General features: G+C 46.4%; 1 protein-coding gene across 2 annotated transcripts in view; it reads left to right on the forward strand.

Moving 5' to 3' along the window:
- lmbrd2b (LMBR1 domain containing 2b) overlaps positions 1-20,118 on the forward strand; it is a 61,239-nt gene extending 41,121 nt beyond the window's left edge. For both annotated transcript variants that reach the window (XM_087975402.1, XM_087975406.1), the window contains 5 exons: positions 18,529-18,632; positions 18,836-18,882; positions 18,976-19,072; positions 19,240-19,375; positions 19,550-20,118. In XM_087975402.1, coding sequence (XP_087831528.1) covers positions 18,529-18,632; positions 18,836-18,882; positions 18,976-19,072; positions 19,240-19,375; positions 19,550-19,610 — 445 coding nt within the window. In that variant the 3' untranslated portion in view covers positions 19,611-20,118. The remainder of the gene's footprint in view (positions 1-18,528; positions 18,633-18,835; positions 18,883-18,975; positions 19,073-19,239; positions 19,376-19,549) is intronic.
- Positions 20,119-20,698: the final 580 nt, after the last annotated feature.

Consider the following 20,698-nt stretch of genomic DNA (forward strand, 5'->3'; position numbering starts at 1 on the left):
GGCATAGTTTTAAATTGAGGGGAGATAGATATAGGACAGATGTCAGAGGTAGTTTCTTTACTCAGAGAGTAGTAAGGGTATGGAATGCTTTGCCTGCAACAGTAGTAGATTCGCCAACTTTAAGTACATTTAAGTCGTCATTGGACAAGCATATGGACGTACATGGACTAGTGTAGGTTAGATGGGCTTCAGATTGGTATGACAGGCCGGAGCAACATCGAGGGCCGAAGGGCCTGTACTGCTCTGTAATGTTCTATGTTCTATATGATTTGGGTGTGAGCATAAGAGGTATATGACACCAAAATTGGAGGTGTAGTGGACAGTGAAGAAGGTTACCTCAGATTACAACGGGATCTTGATCAGATGGGCCAATTGGCTGAGAAGTGGCAGATGGAGTTTAATTCAGATAAATGTGAGGTGCTGCATTTTGGGAAAGCAAATCTTAGCAGGACTTATACACTTAATGGTAAGGTCCTAGGGAGTGTTGCTGAACAAAGAGACCTTGGAGGGCAGGTTCATAGCTCCTTGAAAGTGGAGTCGCAGGTAGATAGGATAGTGAAGAAGGCATTTGGTATGCTTTCCTTTATTGGTCAAGAGTATTGAGTACAGGAGTTGGGAGGTCATGTTGCAGCTGTACAGGACATTGGTTAGGCCACTGTTGGAATATTGTGTGCAGTTCTGGTCTCCTTCCTATTGGAAAGATGTTGTGGAACTTGAAAGGGTTCAGAAAAGATTTACAAGGATGTTGCCAGGGTTGGAGGATCTGAGCTACAGGGAGAGGCTGAACAGGCTGGGGCTGTTTCCCCTGGAGCGTCGGAAGCTGAGGGCTGACCTTATCGAGGTTTATAAAATCATGAGGGACATGGATAGGATAAATACACAGTCTTTTCCCTGGGGTCGGGGAGTCCAGAACTAGAGGGCATAGGTTTAGGGTGAGAGGGGAAGAAGATATAAAAGGGACCTAAGGAGCAATGTTTTCAGAGAGGGAGGTATGTGTGTGTGGAATGAGCTGCCAGAGGATGTGGTGGAGGCTGATACAATTACAGCAATTAAAAGGCATCTGGCTGGGTACATGAATAGGGTTTGGAGGGATATGGGCCGGGTGCTGGCAGGTGGGACTAGATTGGGTTGGGATATCTGGTTGGAATGGATGGGTTGGACTGAAGAGTCTGTTTCCATGCCGTACAACTCTCAGCACATCATACCTTCGATATGAAGCCCAAAACTGCTCTCTATATTCCAAATGTGGTCTGACCTCAGCCTTGTGGAGTCCCAGCCCCACATCTCTGCTGTTGCATTTGAGAGGGTTAGAATACATGTTAACATTGCAATTGCTTTCCTAACTACCAACTGAACCTGCATGTTAACCTGAAGAGAAATCTGAACTAGTCCCTTAGTGATTCAGATTTCCAAAACCTTTCCCCATTTAGAAACCTTTCCCCATGTCCTCTATTCTTCCAACGGCAGTTTATCACCTCACACCTTCTCTTATTGTATTCCATTTGCTACTTCATTGCCCACTCTCCTACCACGTGCAAACCCTCCTTATTTATTTACGTAGGGAACATGGATGTTACTGACTGAGTCAGCATTTTTGTTCTCCTTGTGAAGGTGAGGGTGAGCTTCCTTCTTGACTCGCTGCTGAACATGTGACGTAGATTGAACCCCAATGCCCTTAGGGAGGGAATTCCAGGATTTTGACCTCGGAGCTCTGAAGGAGCTATGACATATTTCCAAGTCCGGGTGGTGACTGGCTCGAGGGGGTTGCAGGGGGTGGTGTTCCCATGTATATTCTGCCTTTGTCCTTCTAGATGGAATTGGTCATGTGTTTGGAAGGTGCTATCTGAGCATCTTTGGTGAGTTTCTGCAGTCCATCTTGTAGATAGTACACACTGCTGCTAGTGAGCATCGGTGGTGGAGGGAGGGGATGTTTGAGGATGTGGTGCCAATCAAGTGGCTGCTTTGTCCTGGATGGTGTCAAACTACTTGTGTTGTTGGGGCTACACTCACCCAACTGGGGAGTATTCTATCGCATTCCTGACTTGTGCCTTGTAGATAGCTTTGGGGAGTCAGGAAGAGAGTTACTTGCCAAAGTATTCCCAGCCTGTGATCTGCTCTTGTGGCCATTGTGTTAATGTAGCAGGTCCGGCTGAGTTTCTGGTCAATGGTAACTCCCAGGATGTTGATAGTGGGGGATTTGGTGATGGTAAGTCCATTGACTGTGAAGGGGTGGTGGTTAGAACATTACAGTGCAGTAAAGGCCCTTCTGCCCTCCGTTGCGCCAACCTGTTGAATCAATCTGACCAACACTATTCTATTTTCATCCATATGCCGATCCAGTGACCATTTAAATGCCTTTATAGAACATAGAGCATTATTAGATTGTCTCTAATTAGAGATAGTCATAGCCTGGCATTTGTGTGGCGCGAATGTTACTTTCCACTTGTCAGCCCAAGCCTGGAGATTGTCTAGATCTTGTTGTATTTGAACATGGACTGCTTCAGTATCTGAGGAGTTGTGAATGGTGCTGAACATTGTGCAACCATCAGGGAACATCCCCACTCCTGACCATATGATGGAGGGAAGGTCATTGATGAAGCAGCTGAAGATGGTTGGGCCTAGGGCACTCCCCTGAGGGACTCCTGCAGAGATGTCCTGGAGCTGAGATGACTGACCCTCCACAACCACAACCATCTTCCTTTGTGTCAGCTATGACTCTAGCGGAGAGTTTGCCCCCTGATACCCACTGATTCCAGTTTTGTCCGGGGCTCCTTGATGCCACACTTCGTCAAATGCGGGCTGTCCCTCTCCCCTCCCCTCTGGGATTCAGCTCTTTTGTCCATGTTTTATCCAAGGCTGGAATGAGGTCAGGAGCTGAGTGACCCTGGGGGAACTCAAACTGGGTGTCACTGAGCAGGTGCTGCTTGATAGCTGTTACTGACACCGTCCGTCACGTTACTGAGGATCGAGAGTAGACTGATGGGACGGGAATTGGCCAGGTTGCACCTGTCCTGCTTTTTGTGTACTGGGCATACGTGGTCGACCTTCCACATTTTCAGGTAGATGCCAGTGTTGTAACAGTTCTGAAACAGCTTGGCTAGGGCAGCAGCAGGTCCTGGAGCACAGGTCTTGCAGGAATATTGTTAGGGTCCATTGCTTTTGCAGCATCCAGGTCTCCACCTCCTTCTTGGTATCATGTGGAGTGGATCAAATTGGCTGAACATTGTCACCTGTGATACTGGGCACCACTGAAGGAGCCCGAGGTGGATCATCCACTCGCCATTTCTGGCTGAAGATTGCTGAGAAAGCTCCAGCCTTATTTGTAGCCCTGATGTGCTGGGTTCTGCCAACATTGAGGTTAGGGATATTTGTGGGACCACCTCCTCCAGTGATCTGTGTAATTGTCCATCACCATTCATGATTGGATGTGGCAGGACTGCAGAGCTTAAATCTGATCTGTTGTGTGGGATCACTTAGTTCTATCTATCACTTTGCTGCTCATGCTGATTGACATGCAAGTAGGCCTGTTTGGTACCTTCACCAGGCTGACACCTCATCTTCAGGTATCCCTGGTGCTGCTCCCCTCATGCCCCCTGCACTCTCCATTGAACCAGGGTTGATCCCCTGGCTTGATGGTAATGGGTGAGTGGGGGATATGCCGGGCCACGAGGTTACAGATTGTGCTGGAGTACAGTTCTGCCGTTGATGGCCCATAGTGCCTCATGGATGCCCAGCCTTGAGCTGCTAGATCTGTTTGAAGTCTGTCCCATTTAGCACAGTGATACTGCCACATAACACGATGGAGGGTACTCTCAATGTGAAGGTGGGAGTTTGTCTCCACAAGGACTGTGTGGTGATCACTTTTACATGGACACATGCAGTTGAAAGATTGGCAAAGATGAGGTCAAGTCTGTTTTCCCCTCTCATTGGTTCCCCCCCCCCCTCCCACTGGAGACCCAGTCCAGCGGCGATGTCCTTTGGGACCTGACCAGCTCGATCAGTAATGCTGCTGCCGAGCCCCTCTTGGTAGTGGACATTGAAATCCCCCACCCAGAGGACATTGTGTCCTTGCCACCCTCAGTGCTTTCTCCAAGTGTTGTTCAATGAGTTCTGATTCATCAGCTGATTGGGGTGAGGGGGGGGGTGCGAAACAGTACATGGTAATCAGCAGGAGGCTTTGTTGCTCATGTTTAACTTGAAGCCATGAGACTTCCTAAGGTCTGGAGTCAATGTTCAGGGCTCCCGAAGCAAGTCCCTCCTGACTGTTGGGTCTGTCCTGGCTGTGGGACAGGACATATCCAGGGTTGGTGATGGTGGGGTCTGGGACATTGCCTGTAAGGTTAGATTTTGTGAGTATGACTCTGTCAGGCTGTTGCGTGACTAGTCTGTGAGACAGTTCTCCCAATTTTGGCACTAGTCCCCAGATGTTAACAGGACTGTTTCTGCTGTTGTCTTTTCCAGCGTAGTGCTTGTTGCTGGCTTTTATCACTTTCATGGAGATGTTGTAAAAATTGGCACAACTGACTGCCTTGCCAGTCCATTCCAGAGGACAGTTGAGAGTCAACCATGTTGCTGAGAGTCTGTATTCAGTTAGACTGGATGAGGATGGCCGATTTCCATCCCTGAAGGATGTTGGTGAACCAGGTGTGTTTTTCGACAATTGACAATGGTTTCCTGGCTATTGGTAGATTCTTATAACTTTGTAATGGGATTCGGACCTGTGTCTCGAGAGCATCAGCTGAGTTTGTGGATGGATATTTGGATGCTAATACCATTAGGCCATCGCCTGCCTCCCTCTGCAATCTCCCGCTTCCTGCACATTACTTGTCCCTCCATCTAATTTTGTTGTCTGCAAACCTCAGTTCCTTTGTCCAGACTGTTAATCTATAATGTAAATAGTTGTGGTCCCAACACTGACCCCTGTGGGACTCCAGTCTTCCCAGCCCTCTGCTTTCTGCCAGTCAGCTAATCCTCTATCCACGTGGCAGGCAGTGACAAGTGGGGTACCGTAGGGTTCAATGCTGCGACCCCCAGCTGCTCACAATAAACATTAATAACTTGGACGAAGGAATTGAATGTAGTATCCCCACATTTACACCCGACACTAAGCTGGGCGGCAGGGTGTGCTGGGAAGAGGATGTGAAGAGGCTGCAGGTTTACTTGGACAGACAATACTTGGTAAATGCAATACAATGTAGATAAATGTGAGGTTATCCACTTTGGACACAGAAACAGGAAGGCCGATTATTCTCTGAGCGGTGGCTGTTTTGGAGCAGGTGAGGTGCAATGAGACCTGGGTGTCATGGTGGAATGGTCGCTGAAAGTTGACTTGCAGGTGGAGCACATGGTGAGGAAAGCTAATGGCTCACTGTCCTTCATAGCAGGAGGGTCAGAGTAAGGATGGCTTGCTGCAGTTATACAGGGCCTTGGTAAGGCTATACCCTGGGAATTGTGGGCAGTTATGGTCTCATAGTCTAAGGAATGACGTTCTTGCTATTGACCGAGTCCAGTGAAACTTCACCAGACTGATTCCTGAGATGGCAGGACTGACCTGAGGCAAGACTAGATCGACTGGGCTTGTGCTCACTGGGCACCTCATAGAAACGTATAAAATCCTGATGGGACTGGACAGGCGAGATGTGGGAAGAATGTTCCTGATGTTGGGGAAGTCCAGAACTCGGGGGTGGCACAGTCTCAGAATAAGGGACAAGCCATTCAGGACTGAGATGAGGAAGAATGTCTTCACTCAGAGAGTTGGGAACCTGTGGAATTCTCTCCCACAGGAAGCTGCTGGGGCCAGTTAATTGGATATATTCAAGAGGGAGCTGGACGTGGCTCTTGTGGCTAAAGGGATTTGGAGAGAAAGTGGGAACAGGATACTGAGATTATGTAATCAGCCAGTGACCATATTGAATGGTGATGCAGGATCGAAGGAGGTGGCGGCCATTCAGCCCCATGTTCACTGTTGAAAACAGCAAATGCTGGAGACCACAGTTGGGTCAGAGCACATCAGTGGAGAGTGTTTTGTGTCTAGTTGACTCTTGCTCTGATGAAGAGTCATCTAGATTTGAAATGTTAGCTTGCTCTGTCTCCAATGGTTGCTGTCTGACCCGCTGTGATCTTCAGCATTTGGTTGAACAGATTCCAGTTTCTGCAGTAGTTTGCTCCTATTTTCTATGTCTCTGTGATGCCCACAACACTGTACCTGCCAATTTCAGTCGGTGCTGCAAGCTCATTTCCTTTGTTCTGTATACTGTGTGTATTAAGGTATAACATCCTCAGTCCGGGGTTGACTCATACCTTCTCATAGCTGACCCTCTATCTGCTGTGCCTGAAGTTAGATTCCTGGCCTTTTCCATACTCTGTCCTGTTACCTGTGCTAGAAACTTTAATGACATCTGCTGAGCCCATCTTCGCATGTAACATTTTCCATATTTTCTGTGTAACTGGACCCACAGGCCTCGCACAGTTTAGTTTGAAGCCGAGGCAGGGCCAGAGTGTGATATAATGTAAGGCCTAATGTTGGAAAGTTGGACTTGAATTGGTAGCTGTATATTTTTAGTGGTATGGATTCAGTTGCTGATGGCCATTCAAACAGCACAGAAGCCCATCACTAGAGAAGCAGGTATTAGACAAACTCAGTTAAAGGCAGGTCACTCCCCTGGCCCTGAGGGCGTGCACCCTGGATTCCTAAAAGCAGGAGCTACAGAGATGGTGGATGGGTTAGTTGTGATTTTCCAAAAATATTCGTAAGACTCTGGAAAAGTACAGGTGCGTGGGAAACCTGCAGATGTGACTGGCCTGATCACAAATGCATGGAAGGAGAAAATAGGTAACTTTTCTGAACAGCTTGCCATCTACTGTTGGGAAAAATGTTGGAATCAGCTGTTAAGGAAGTAATAGCACATTTAGAAAATCATACAAACATCAAACAGTACAGCACAGGATCAGTCCCTTCAGCTCACTATGTTGGGCTGTGCGTGATGCCAAATTAAACTCATCCCTTCCGCCTGCCCGCAGTCCATATCCTTCCATTTCTTTCATGTTCATGTATTCTCTGAAAATCTCTCAAATGCCCCTATCATGTCTGCCTCTACCACCTCCCTGGCAGCACATTCCAGACTCCTATCACTCTACATTAAAAGAGAACAAACCTACCCCTCTCATCTCCTTTGAGCATTTCCTCCTCACCTTAAATGCATGCCCCCTAGTTTTAGACATTTCAACGCTTGGGAAAATGATTCTGACCTTTGACCCTATCTATACATCTCATAATTCTATGAACTGCTATCAAGTCACCCTTTCAGCCTCTGCCACCCCTCCAGAGAAAACATCCTGGGTATTTCCAGCCTCTCCCTCTAATCCAGGCAGCATCCTCTCCAAATCCTCCACATCCTTCCTGTAATGTGGTGACTAAAATTGGGCATAGTACTCTCAGTGTGGCCTAACCACAGTCTTATAAAGCTGCACCATGACATCCTGACCCTTGTAGCGAATTCCCCGATCAAAAAACTGTATAGCTGCTAGGCTGGGTCTGCAGCACGAGGTGAGGGAAAAACAGACTTGACCTCATCCTTACCAATCTACTGGCTGCAGATGCATCTGTCCATGACGACAGTATCAGTAAGTGTGACTGCTGCACAGTCCTTGTGGAGACAAAGTTCCACCTTCACATTGAGAATACCCTTCATCATGTTGTGTGGCACTATCACTGTGCTCAATGGGACAAAGTTAAAAATCACACAACACCAGGTTATAGTCCAACAGGTTTAATTGGAAGCACTAGCTTTTGGAGCGCTGCCCCATCAGGTGGTTGTGAATGTCACTCCGAAAGCTAGTGCTTCCAATTAAACCTGTTGGACTATAACCTGGTGTTGTATGATTTTTAACTTTGTACACCCCAGTCCAACACCGGCACCTCCGAATCATGACTAAATGGGACAGACTTCGAACTGATAGAGCAGCTCAACACTGGGCGTCCATGAGGTGCTGTGGGGCATCAACAGCAGCAGAACTGTACTCCAGCACAGTCTGTAACCTCGTGGCCCGGCATATCCCCCACTCAACCATTACCATCAAGCCAAGGGATCAACCCTGGTTCAGTGGAGAGTGCAGGAGGGTATGCCAGGAACAGCACCAGGGATACCTGAAGATGAGGTGTCAGCCTGGTGAAGGTACCAAACAGGCCTACTTGCATGTCAATCAGCATGAGCAGCAAAGTGATAGACCGAGCTAAGTGATCCCACACAATGGATTAGATCTAACACTCTGCAGTCCTGCCACCTCCAGTCGTGAATGGTGGTGGACAAATAAACAGCTCACTGGAGGAGGAGGCTCCACAAATATCCCCCTCCTCAATCATGGAAGAGCCCAGTACATCAGGGAAAAGATAAGACTGAAGCTGTGCAGCAATCTTCAGCCAGAAGTGCCGAGTGGGTGATCCATCTCGGGCTCCTCCAGTGGTCCCCAGCATCAGAGATACCAGTCTCCAGCCAATACGATTCACTCCGCGTGATATCAAGACAAGGCTGGAGGCACTGGATACTGCAAAGGCAATGGGCCCTGATAATATTCCGGCAATAGTACTGAAGACTTGTGCTCCAGACCTTGCTACCCACCCGGGATAAGCTGTTCCAGTAGTTACAGCATGGCATCTACCCGACAATGTGCAAAATTGTCCTGTACATAAAAAGCAGGACAAATCCAACCCGGCCAATTCCGTCCCATCAGTCTACTCTCAGTAACGTGACGGACGGTGTCAGTAACAGCTATCAAGCAGCACCTGCTCAGCAATAACCTGCTCAGTGACACCCAGTTTTGGATCCCCCAGGGTCACTCAGCTCCTGACCTCATTCCAGCCTTGGGTCGGACATGGACAAAAGAGCTGAATTCCAGAGGGGAGGGGAGAGGGGCAGCCTTTGATATCAAGGCTGGATTTGACGGAGTGTGGCATCAAGGAGCCCTGGCAAACCTGGACTCACTGGGTGTCAGGGGGCAAACTCTCCACTGGTGAGAGTCATAGCTGACACAAAGGGAGATGGTTGTGGAGGGTCAGTCATCTCAGCTCCAGGACATCTCTGCAGGAGTCCCTCAGGGGAGTGTCCTAGGCCCAACCATCTTTAGCAGCTTCATCAATGACCTTCCCTCCTTCATATGGTCAGGGGTGAGGATGTTCCCTGATGGTTGCACAATGTTCAGCACCGTTCACAACTCCTCAGACACTGAAGCAGTCCATGTTCAAATACAACAAGATCTGGACAATATCCAGGCTTGGGCTAACAAGTGGCAAGTAACATTCACGCTACACAAATGCCAGGCTATGACCATCACCAACAAGAGTCAATCTAACCAACACCCCTTGACATTCAATGGTGTTACTGTCACTGAATCACCCTCTATCGTCATCCTGAGGATTACCATTGGTCAGAAACTTAACTGGACTCACCACATAAGTGCAGTGACTACACGAGCAGGTCAGAGGCTGGGAATACTGTGGTGAGTAACTCCCCACCTGATTCCCCAAAGCCTGTCCACCATCTACAAGGCACAAGACAGGACTGTGATGGAACACTCCCCACTTGCCCTGGATGGGGGCAGCTCCAACAACACTCAAGAAGCTCAACACCATCCAGGACAAAGCAGCTGCTTGATTGGCACCACATCCACAAACATCCCCTCCCTCCCCCACCGACCCTCAGTAGCAGCAGTGTGTACCAGCTACAAGATGCAGAAACTCACCAAAGGTCCTCAGACAGCACCTTCCAAACCCCATGACCACTTCCATCTAGAAGGACAAGGACAGCAGATACATGGGAACACCACCCCCTGCAAGTTCCCCTCTGAGCCCCTCCCCATCCTGACTTGGAAATATATCGCCGTTCCTTCAGTGTAATTGGATCAAAATCCTGGAATTCCCTCCCTAAGGGCATCGTGGGTCATCCTGCAGCACATGGACTGCAGCGGGTCAGGAAGTCAGCTCACTCCCACCTTCTCAAGGGGGCAACTAGGGACGGGCAATAAATGCTGGGCCCAGCTGGTGACCCCCACATCTCACAAAAATGAATAAAGTTAAGCATGTCATATGCTGCCTTTCCCACCTTGTTTACTTGCATGGCCACTTTCAGGGTGCTATGCACTTGAACCAGAAGGTCCCTCCATGTCAGTGCTGTTCAGGGTCCCGCCACTAACAGTATATTTTCCTTCATAGTTGATCTCCCAAAGTACAACACTTCAGATATCTCCAGGTTAAACTCATCTGCCATTTCTCTGCCCATATCTGCAACTGATCTATATCCCGCTGTATCCTTTGACAACCTTCTATGCTATCCACAACTTCACCCATCTTTGTACCGTCTGCAAACTTACTAATCCACCCGTTTACATTTTCATCGAAGTCATCTATATATATCACAGAAAGCAGGGGTCCCAGTACGGACCCCTGCAGAACACCACTAGTCACGGACCTCCAGCCTGAAAACCATCCTTCCACCACTATCCTCTGCCTTCTGTGAACAAGCTAATTCTGAATCCGTTGCAGCCAGGTCATTGTGGATCCCGTGTAATTAATTTGGATGAGCCTACCAGGGAGGGACCTTGTTAAAAGTCTTACTAACATGCATGTAGCCAACATCCACTGCCGAGTTAGTAAGGTGTGACCTGCCATACACAAAGCTGTACTGACTGTCCCTAATTAGGCCACTCTTTTGCAAAAGAGAGTAAATCCTATCCATAAGAATTCTTTTCAATAGCTTCCCAAACACCGATGGGAGACTCCCCAGTCTATAGTTTCCTGGATTATCCCTATTTCCTTTGAACAAGGAGCAGCATTAGCTCCTTGTCAGTCCTTCAGGACTGTTCCAGTGGCGAGCAAGGATACAAAGATCTTGGTCAAGGCCCCAACAATCTCCTTTCTTGCCTCTCAATAACCTGGGGTAGATACAGATTTAATACCAGAGGACTGGAGGATTACAAATGTGCTCTTGTTCAAGAAAGGCCGTAGAGATACCCCGGGTAATTATAGACCAGTGAGCGTTATGTACCTGTGAGGTTCCACAGGGATCATGACTGGGACTGTAGTGGTTTACAACATGTATTTATAACTTGGAGGAAGAATGTAATGTGGCTACATTTGCAGTTAACAAAAATAGGTGGAAAGGCAAATTACAAACAGTTTACAGAGAGAAACAAGAAAAGGACAAGTAGGGGACCACTGGATAAGAAGGGAGGTTGTGAATTTAATCAAAAGGGAAAAAGCAGCAAATATAAGGTTTCAGAAGCTAAAATCAAAATGGTTAACACGAGGGGTCATAGTTTAAGCTGGTTGGAGGAAAGTATAGAGGGGATGTCAGAGGCGGGTTCTTTACACAGAGAGTTGTGAGAGCATGGAATGGTCGCCAGCAGCAGTTGTGGAAGCAAGATCATTGGGGACATTTAAGAGACTGCTGGACATACATATGGTCACAGAAATTTGAGGGTGCATACACGAGGATCAATGGTCGGCACAACATCGTGGGCTGAAGGGCCTGTTCTGTGCTGTACTGTTCTATGTTCTATATCCACACCACACTGTGCGTGAAGAAGTTACCCCTCAGGTCCTCCTTAAATCTTTCCCGTCTCACCTTAAACCTATGCTCTCTAATTTTCAGCTCCCTGTCCCTGGGAGAAAGACTATATTCATTCTATCTAAGCCACTCGTGATTTTATATACCTCAATAAGCTCACCCCTCATTTCCCTATGTTCCAAGGAATAAAGTCCTATCCTGGCTAACCTCTCCCTATAACTCAGACCTACTAGTCTTGGCAACATCCTCATAAATCTTCTCTGCACTCTTTCCATTTAACTATGTCTTTCCGGACTGATTAGGGATAGTCAGCATGGCTTTGTGCGGCACAGTGGCACAGTGGTTAGCACTGTTGCCTCTCAGCGCCAGAGACCCGGGTTCAATTCCTGACTCAGGCGACTGACTGTGTGGAGTTTGCACGTTCTCCCAGTGTCTGCGTGGGTTTCCTCCGGGTGCTCCGGTTTCCTCCCACAGTCCAAAGATGTGCAGGTCAGGTGAATTGGCCATGCTAAATTGCCCATAGTGTTAGGTAAGGGGTCTGGGTGGGTTGTGCTTCGGCGGGTCGGTGTGGACTTGTTGGGCCGAAGGGCCTGTTTCCACACTGTAAGTCATCTAATCTAAGATATTATGTTGCACGAACTTGATTGAATTTTTTGAAGAAGTAACAAAGAAGATTGATGAGGGCAGAGCGGTAGATGTGATCTATATGCACTTCAGTAAGATGTTCGACAGTGTGCCCCATGGGAGACTGGTTAGCAAGGTTAGATCTCATGGAATACAGGGAGAATTCAAACACAGGCGACTCTGTGTGGCGTTTGCATGTTCTCCCCGTGTCTGCATGTGTCTCCTCCGGGTGCTCCGGTTTCCTCCCACAGTCCAAAAATGTGCAGATCAGGTGAATTAGCCATGCCCATAGTGTTAGGTAAGGGGTAAATGTAGGGGAATGGGTCTGTGTGGGTTGTGCTTCGGTGGGTCGGTGTGGACTTGTTGGGCTGAAGGGCCTGTTTCCACACTGTAAGTAGTTTATTTGGATATAGAACTGGCTCAAAGGTAGAAGACAGAGGGTGGTGGTGGAGGGTTGTTTTTCAGACTGGAGGGCTGTGACCAGTGGAGTGCCACAAGGATCGGTGCTGGGTCCTCTACTTTTTGTCATTTACACAAATGATTTGGATGCGAGCATAAGAGGTACAATTAGTAACTTTGTAGATGTCACCAAAATTGGAGGTGTAGTGGACAGCGAAGAGGGTTACCTCTTTTACAAGATGATTAGGGGGTTAGATAGGGTTGACAGTGTGAACCTTTTCCCGCGTATGGAGTCGGGTATTACAAGAGGGCATAGCTTTTAAATTAAGGGGGGGTAGATATAGGACTGAAGTTAGAGGTAGGTTCTTCACTCAGCGAGTCGTAAGTTCATGGAATGCCCTGCCAGTAGCAGTGGTGGACTCTCCCTCATTATGGGCATTTAAGCGGGCATTGGATAGGTATATGGAGGATAGTGGGTTAGTATAGGTTAGGTGGGCTTGGATCGGCGCAACATCGAGGGCCAAAGGGCCTGTACTGCGCTGTATTCTTCTATGTTCTATGTTCTATGTACCTCAGATTACAACAGGATCTGGACCAGATGGGCCAATGGGCTGAGAAGTGGCAGATGGAGTTTAATTCAGATAAATGCATTTTGGGAAAGCAAATCTTAACAGGGCTTATACACTTGATGATAAGGTCCTAGGGGGTGTTGCTGAACAAAGAGACCTTGGAGGGCAGGTTCATAGCTCCTTGAAAGTGTAGTTGCAGGTAGATAGGATAGTGAAGGAGGCATTTGGTATGCTTTCCTTTATTGGTCAGAGTATTGAGTACAGGAGTTGGGAGGTCATGTTGCGGCTGTACAGGACATTGGCTAGACCACTGTTGGAATATTGTGTGCAATTCTGGTCTCCTTCCTATCGGAAAGATGTTGTGAAACTTGAAAGGGTTCAGAAAAGATTTACAAGGATGTTGCCAGGGTTGGAGGATCTGAGCTACAGGGAGAGGCTGAACAGGCTGGGGCTGTTTTCCCTGGAGCTTTGGAGGCTGAGGTGTGACCTTCCCGAGGTTTATAAAATCATGAGGGACATGGATAGGATAAATACACAGTCTTTTCCCTGGGGTCGGGGAGTCCAGAACTAGAGAGCATAGGTTTAGGGTGAGAGGTGAAAGGTATAAAAGAGACCTAAGGGGCAATTGTTTCACACACAGGATGGTATGTGTATGGAATGAGCTGCCAGAAAAGGTGGTAGAGGCTAGTACAATTGCAACGTTTAAAAGGCATCTGGATGGGTATTTGAATAGAAAGGGTTTAGAGGGACATGGGCCAAGTACTGGCAAATGGGACTAGATTAGGTTGGGATATCTGGTCAGCATGGACGAGTTGGACCGAAGGGTCTATTTCTGTGCTGTACATCTCTGACTCGATGACAGGATGACCAAAACTGCACACAATACACCAACTGTGGCCTCACCAACAACTTACACAACTTTAACATAACATCCCATACATTGTATACTCAATGTCTCGACTGATGAAGGCCAGTATGCTAAATGCCATCTTCACCACCCTGTCTACCTCTGTCGCTTTCAAAGAACTATGTACTTGTACTCCTAGGTCCCTCTCTTCCACAACACTCCTCCAGGACCTTACTGTTTACTGTACAAGTCCTACCTTGGTTTGACTTCCCAAAGTGCAATACCTCACTTATCTGTACTGAATTGCATTTGCCAATCCTTAGCCCACTTCCCCACCTGATTAAGATCCTTCTGTAATTTTTGATAACCTTCCTCGCTATTAACGATACCTCCTAATTTTGTATCATTCACAGACTTACTATTCATGCTTTGCACATTCACATCCAGATTATTTATGTAAATAACAATTAACAAATGTCCAGCAACAACCCCTATAACACACCACTAGTCACAGGCCTCCTGAGAAACAGCCTTTAACCATTACCCTCTACTTTCTTACCATTGAGCCACTTTTGAATCCAATTATTTAGCTCTCCCTCAATCCCATGCCATCTAACCTTCATGACTAACCTGCTGTGTGGGACCTTGTCAAAGGCCTTACTAAAGTCCATATAGACACTGCCCGACCATCCTCTATCCTCTTGGTTACGTATTTGAAAAACTTCAAAAGATTTGTCAGACGTGAGTTCCTGTCCACAAATCCATGCTGGCTATCCCTAATCAGACCTTGACCATCCAAAATGTTGGTTGATCCTGTCCCTCCGTATCCTCTCCAACAACTTGCTTTCCACTGATACCTGTAGTTCTCTGGCATGTCTTTGCTAGCTTTCTGAAACAATGGAACAACATTAGCCAGCCTTTAGTCTTCTGGAATTTCACCAGTGGCGAAAGATGAAGTAAAAATCTCTGCAAGGCCCTCTGCAATTTCTTCCCTACCCTCTCACAGCATCTGAGGATGGACTTGATCAGGCCCGGAGATTTATCCACCTTAATGTGCTTTAGGGTTGCAAACACCTCCTCTCTGCTAATGTGTATGTGGTCCAAAACATCACCACTTGTTTCACTTATTTCTTTAGCATCCATGATTCTCTCCTCAGTAAACACTGAGGAGAAATATTCATTGAAAATCTCCCCCCTTCTACTGTGGCTGCATACATAGACAGCCATTCATCAGAAGGGGCTTTAAGGGGACCTATTCTCTCCCTCCCACCCTTTTACTCCAATATAGCTATCGAACCTTTTGGGATTATTTTTAACCTTATCTGTTAGGTCCATCTTGTAACCTCTTTTTGCTCTTCTGATTTCCCACTTGTGTGTTCCTGCACTTTTTATATTCATCTAAGGATTCACTTGAGCCCGATATCTTAAACCCAATGTATGCCGCCGCCTTTTTCCTGACCAGAGCCTCAATATTTTTCATCAGACAGGGACTCCTAAACCTGTCAACTTTTCCTTTCACATATTGTCCCTAGACTCTTGATATCGCACTTTTAAAAGCCTCCCATTTGTCAGTCGTTCCTTTTTCTTCAAACAGACTCACCGAATTGACCGCTGGTGGATCCTGTCTAATGGCCCCAAAATTGGCCCTGCTCTAGTTTAGCACCTTAACTTGTAGAATACTTTCAAAGAACTGTGTACTTGTACTCCTTGGTCCCTCTGTTAAAACTAAGAGAGTTCTGGTCACTGGACCCAAAGTGCTCTCCGACTGACAGTTTAGTCACTTGTCTGACCTTGTTTGCTAAGAGGAGCTCCAGTGTTGCACCCTCCTACATAGGGCCTTCTACATATAGATTTAGGAAACTTTCTTGGACACATTTGACAAATTCCACTCCATCCAGACCTTTTACACTCTTGTTGGCCCAGTCAATACAGGGGAAATTAAAATCACCAACCAATGCTACTTTATTTTTCCTACAGGTGTCTGCAATCTCTCTACACATATACTCCTCTAGTACCTGCTGGCTATTTGGGGGTCTATACTGCAGTCCCAGCAGAGAAACCATCCACTTCTTGTTTCTAAGTTCTAATCATCATTTGATGATTCCTTAAGCACTCTATATCCTCTCTAAGCACTTGTTGTTATGTCCTCCCTTATCAAAAGGTCAACTCCCCCTCCTCACTTACTTGTCCTTCTGTCACGTCTGTAGCTTCTGTATCAGGGTTGTTTTTACAGTCAGAATGCAAGTGTTGTGCAAAGAGCTTACCCAGTCTGTATTTTATCTCCACATTGTAGAGGAGACTACATTGTGAGCAGCAAATGCAGTAAACTGGATTGAGTGAAATGCAGGTACATCTGTTTCACGAGGATGGTGTGGCTTGGGCCTTGGATAGTGAGGAGGAAACAGGTGTTAGACACTGGAACACTGAGCTGCCAGTCCTGCCCTTCTCTCAGCCATGGTTTTGTTGTGGCTATAGTATCCCAGCTCTAGAGCCAATCCATGCTCTGAGCTCATCTGCCTTACCAGTCAGGCCTTGTGCATTAAAATAAATGCACTTTAAACCAGAAGTTATTTTCCCTCCCTTTTACTGTGCCCCTGTCTATCCTGAATAGTAAACTTGCTCTCAATGGCTGATGTATTTTCCTCCTGACTTCTCGATGGTCCCTGTCTTATTCAGAGTCCCACCCCCCTGCCAAACTAGTTTAAACCCTCCTGTGTGACACTAGCAAATCTCCCCACAAGGATTTTGGTTCCCCACCAGTTCGAGAGCAACCCACCGCCTTTGTACAGGTCACCTCTACCCCACAAGTGATCCCAATGATCCAAGAACTGAAAACCCTGCTGTTAGTGGTTGCAAATGGGTGGTTTGTGGTAGCAGCTCATATGATGACAAGGGGTGGGCTAAGTGGGAGTTGTGGGTAAGAACATGGGAGAAGACGCTCAGGCCTAAAGTGGTTGAATGCAATATTGAGTCCTAAAGTTTGCAGGGTCCCGAAGCAAAAAAATGAGATGCTGTTCTTGCAGCTTGCACTGAGCTTCATTGGAACTCTGCAGCAAGTCTGAGACAGAGATGTTGGCCAGAGGACATGGTGTGGTGAAGAGGCAGGCAACAGGGAGCTCAGGGTTGTTTTTACAGTCAGAATGCAAGTGTTGTGCAAAGAGCTTACCCAGTCTGTATTTTATCTCCACATTGTAGAGGAGACTACATTGTGAGCAGCAAATGCAGTAAACTGGATTGAGTGAAATGCAGGTACATCTGTTTCACGAGGATGGTGTGGCTTGGGCCTTGGATAGTGAGGAGGAAACAGGTGTTAGACATTGTGATTACAGGAGAAGTTTCATGGGGGATCTGGTGAGAGTAGGAGTGGACAAAGGTGTCCCGGAGGTATGAAGGGCTTTTGCCCGAAACGTCGATTTTGCCTGTCTTCGGATGCTGCCTGAATTGCTGTGCTCTTCCAGCACCACTGATCCAGAAAAAGGTGTCCCGGAGGCTACGACAGACAACCCATTGTCAGCCACTAATGGTCCTCATTAACAGGTATTCTCCCAGGTTGACGTTTACCCATTCCTTTGCCCAACTGTTTTCTTCCCCCTCTCTGGGCTCCATGTCCACTTACAGCTTATTCCCCACCCCAACTTCAACATTTTTACCAATCTTTTCTCAGCCACAATCCATTCTGAAGAAAGGTCTCTGGATCTGAAGTGTTAACTCTGCTTTCTCTCCACAGATGCTGCCAGACCATTCCTAACAATGTGTTTTTATTTTCTTCCAGCATCGGCAGTTGTTAGGTTTTATTTTGCGTTCACAGAGAGGTATTGATAAAGTTGAGTAAACGGTACAATGTGGGAAAATGTGAAGTTCACTGACTTGTGTTACCTGTTTATGAAACACCAATGTGCAGCAGTTAATCAGGAAGGGCTAATGGAATGTTGGCGTGTAAGAGTAGGGAAGTCTTACTGCAACTGTACGAGGTGCTGGGGAGACCACAGCTGGAGCACTGTCAGCAGTTTTGGTCCCTTATTTAAAGAAAGCTCTCATTTTATTGGAGGTAGTTCAAAGAAGGTTCACTCGGATGATCCCTGGTATAGGATTGTCTTATGAGCAAAGGCTAAACCGGATGGGATTCTAACTCCCTGGTGTTGAGAAAGATGAGAGGTGATCTCATTGAAACATATAGAATTCAGAAGGGGTCTGTCAAGGTAAATGCTGAGAGGTTTGGGATGGTCAAGGAGATCAGAGGGCATAGTCTCAGAAAAAAGGGGCACCAATTTAAGACTGAGATGAGGAGAAATGTCTTCTGAGGGTTGAGTCTTTGGAACCTCTTGTTACAGAGTGTGGTGGGGGCAGAGTCCTTCTGTATGTTTCAGGCTGAGATAGATTTTTGGTCAGGGGAAGGGGAAAAGGCAGAAAAGTGGACATGTGCAATATCAGATCAACCATGATCCTATTACATGGTGGAGAGCAGGTTCAAGGGGCTGAACAGACTAATCCTGTTCCTATTTCTTATGTTTGATATTTTTCTCATCAGCCTGGGTACACGCTGCCTGAATCTCCTTGGCTTCCAACAATTTATGGGAGATAATGAAATGACATCTGACCTTGTGGATGAAGGAAAAGAGCTAATTAAAAGAGGTGAAGTTTTTTTATATCAGAATCATCATTATCTCTACATTTTAAAAATTCAGCTCAGGGCTTTTCTGATGTGTGTCTGTAATGGAAATTGTAGCAGGGAAGGATGTGTGTTTGTACATTTGTACATTGTTTTCCTGGGAGGTTGTGTTATGCATTCTGGTTAACACAGGTTCGCTGACAAATGCTTAATGTTTCTGTTACAGAGAAAAGGAAACGGCAGCGACTTGAAGATGGGGAGAATCGGCGAAGGGTAAGCAGTGGGTCCTTGACTCTCAAACCTGCCTGCTTCTTCCTGGTTTTCACATTTTCTCCATGTTGGGTGTCCTTTTGTGTTTCTTGGCAGGAATGGAAAGAACGCTATGGAAACCAGAAAGAGGATTTCACGCGGAACAGGGGCTCTCACTCTGAAATACCTAGTTCATTGCATGCAACTAAGCGGGGTAAGACATTCTGTCCATTCTCTTATTCACTTTCTCTTGGTCACTCTGACTCCTATGTTTTTCTTCCTTCTCCCAAATACCTACACAATTCCCATCCCCCTTCACCTGTTCCTGTATCAGTTTCTCAATGAAAATTAGTGATTCTTGTTAACTGACTTTTTTTTTAGCTTCCACTAAGTACTCCCGCTCAAACAGTAGGTCAGAAAGGGATTGCATGGAGTTGCTGCAGGATCCAGAGCCTATGGATTTTAATGCTGACTCCTTCAGTGATGACTGCCCTGATCAGAACTCTGAGCTGGGAAGGTAAAGAGCATGGGAGCAATATGTATGGATGGGATTGGCATGTGGGTTCCAGGCAGCATTCGGGTGGGCAAGAGTTAATGGCCTGTTTGTAAGCATTCTGATTTCAGTTTTTGTGAACCCTGGAGTTGCAGTCTGTGTTTGTACTCACTAGTTACCCTGTTCCTGTTCATTTAGGTACCAGCCAAGTGGAAGGTATTTGTCGATGTCCCGCAGCCGGATCTTTGATGATATCTGAATGTGCACAAAGGGTCAATTCCACAGATTTGCATCTGCTTGAGTATAATCCACTATCTGCCCTCAGCCACTACTGGGGGTTGGAGGTTTTGTTGGGAAGGGAAGAGCAGATCAGGCCCTTCCCACGTACTACAGTAACTGGACTTACTTCAAAATTACTTTATTGGTTGTAAAAATGCTTTGGGATATCTTGATGTCATGGAGGGTTCTTTGGAAGTGCAAATGTTCTTTCATCCCTTCCTTCCAGTTATACTGTTCACTGCAGGAGTAAAACTGATAGTTGTGTGCTGATATTTCCATTTGTGCATGGACTGTGGGCCTGGGTTCAGGAGTACATTTTTCAGAGACTCTTCTTTCTGGTTAATTTTGCTCTTGCACTTTTTCTGCCCTTGGAATGAAGGATGCATTTTGGGCTAGTAATCAGATTTCTGTATTCACATCTCGGTGTAAAAAAATCATTGTAATTTATTGGGTGTATTTAATAAAGTGTCAAGTTTAAACCTATAAAATGCTCTGTGCCTGGTAACTGACATAATTGGTAGTTTTCTTCCTCAATAAGGTTTAAATCACTGAAGGAGTGAGGAGACAGTGTGAAAAACTCAATCTACGTTGTATACCTGCTCTGAGTATCCCCACAATCAACCAAGCAAACAGATCATACAGGAATCTCCAGGATATAAATCTAATTCTTCCATAAAATAAGAACTTCTAATATTGCTGTTAGTTGCATTTCTCTCAGCTATTCACAGTTTTACCTTGGCTCCTTACTGAGATATTGGTGTCACCAGTGATTTTCTGTCAGTCTAGATACAGCCAGACAAAGGACAGTCATAACACAGTTGAACCAGATTTGCCTAACTAATACACATTAAACTTATTTCCCAAGCTGGGCAGCCTTTGAAAGACTAATAAATAGTGAACATACGGCCAACTTAGTGACCATAGACTAAGGCTGCTCTCTACTACTCTTAAACAGATGTGTAGAGGTTCCAATTTCCTTGTTAGGCTCAATCTATTGGAAATGAATAGCCAAAGATGATTAATCTGTGCACAGATGAAATGAATGAAAAAAAGCAATAGTTTAGTTTT

Source organism: Chiloscyllium plagiosum, unplaced genomic scaffold, assembly GCF_037043375.1.
Source record: "Chiloscyllium plagiosum isolate Xiang-an unplaced genomic scaffold, Cpla_swu_hap1 HiC_scaffold_2, whole genome shotgun sequence".
Lineage (NCBI taxonomy): Eukaryota > Metazoa > Chordata > Chondrichthyes > Orectolobiformes > Hemiscylliidae > Chiloscyllium > Chiloscyllium plagiosum.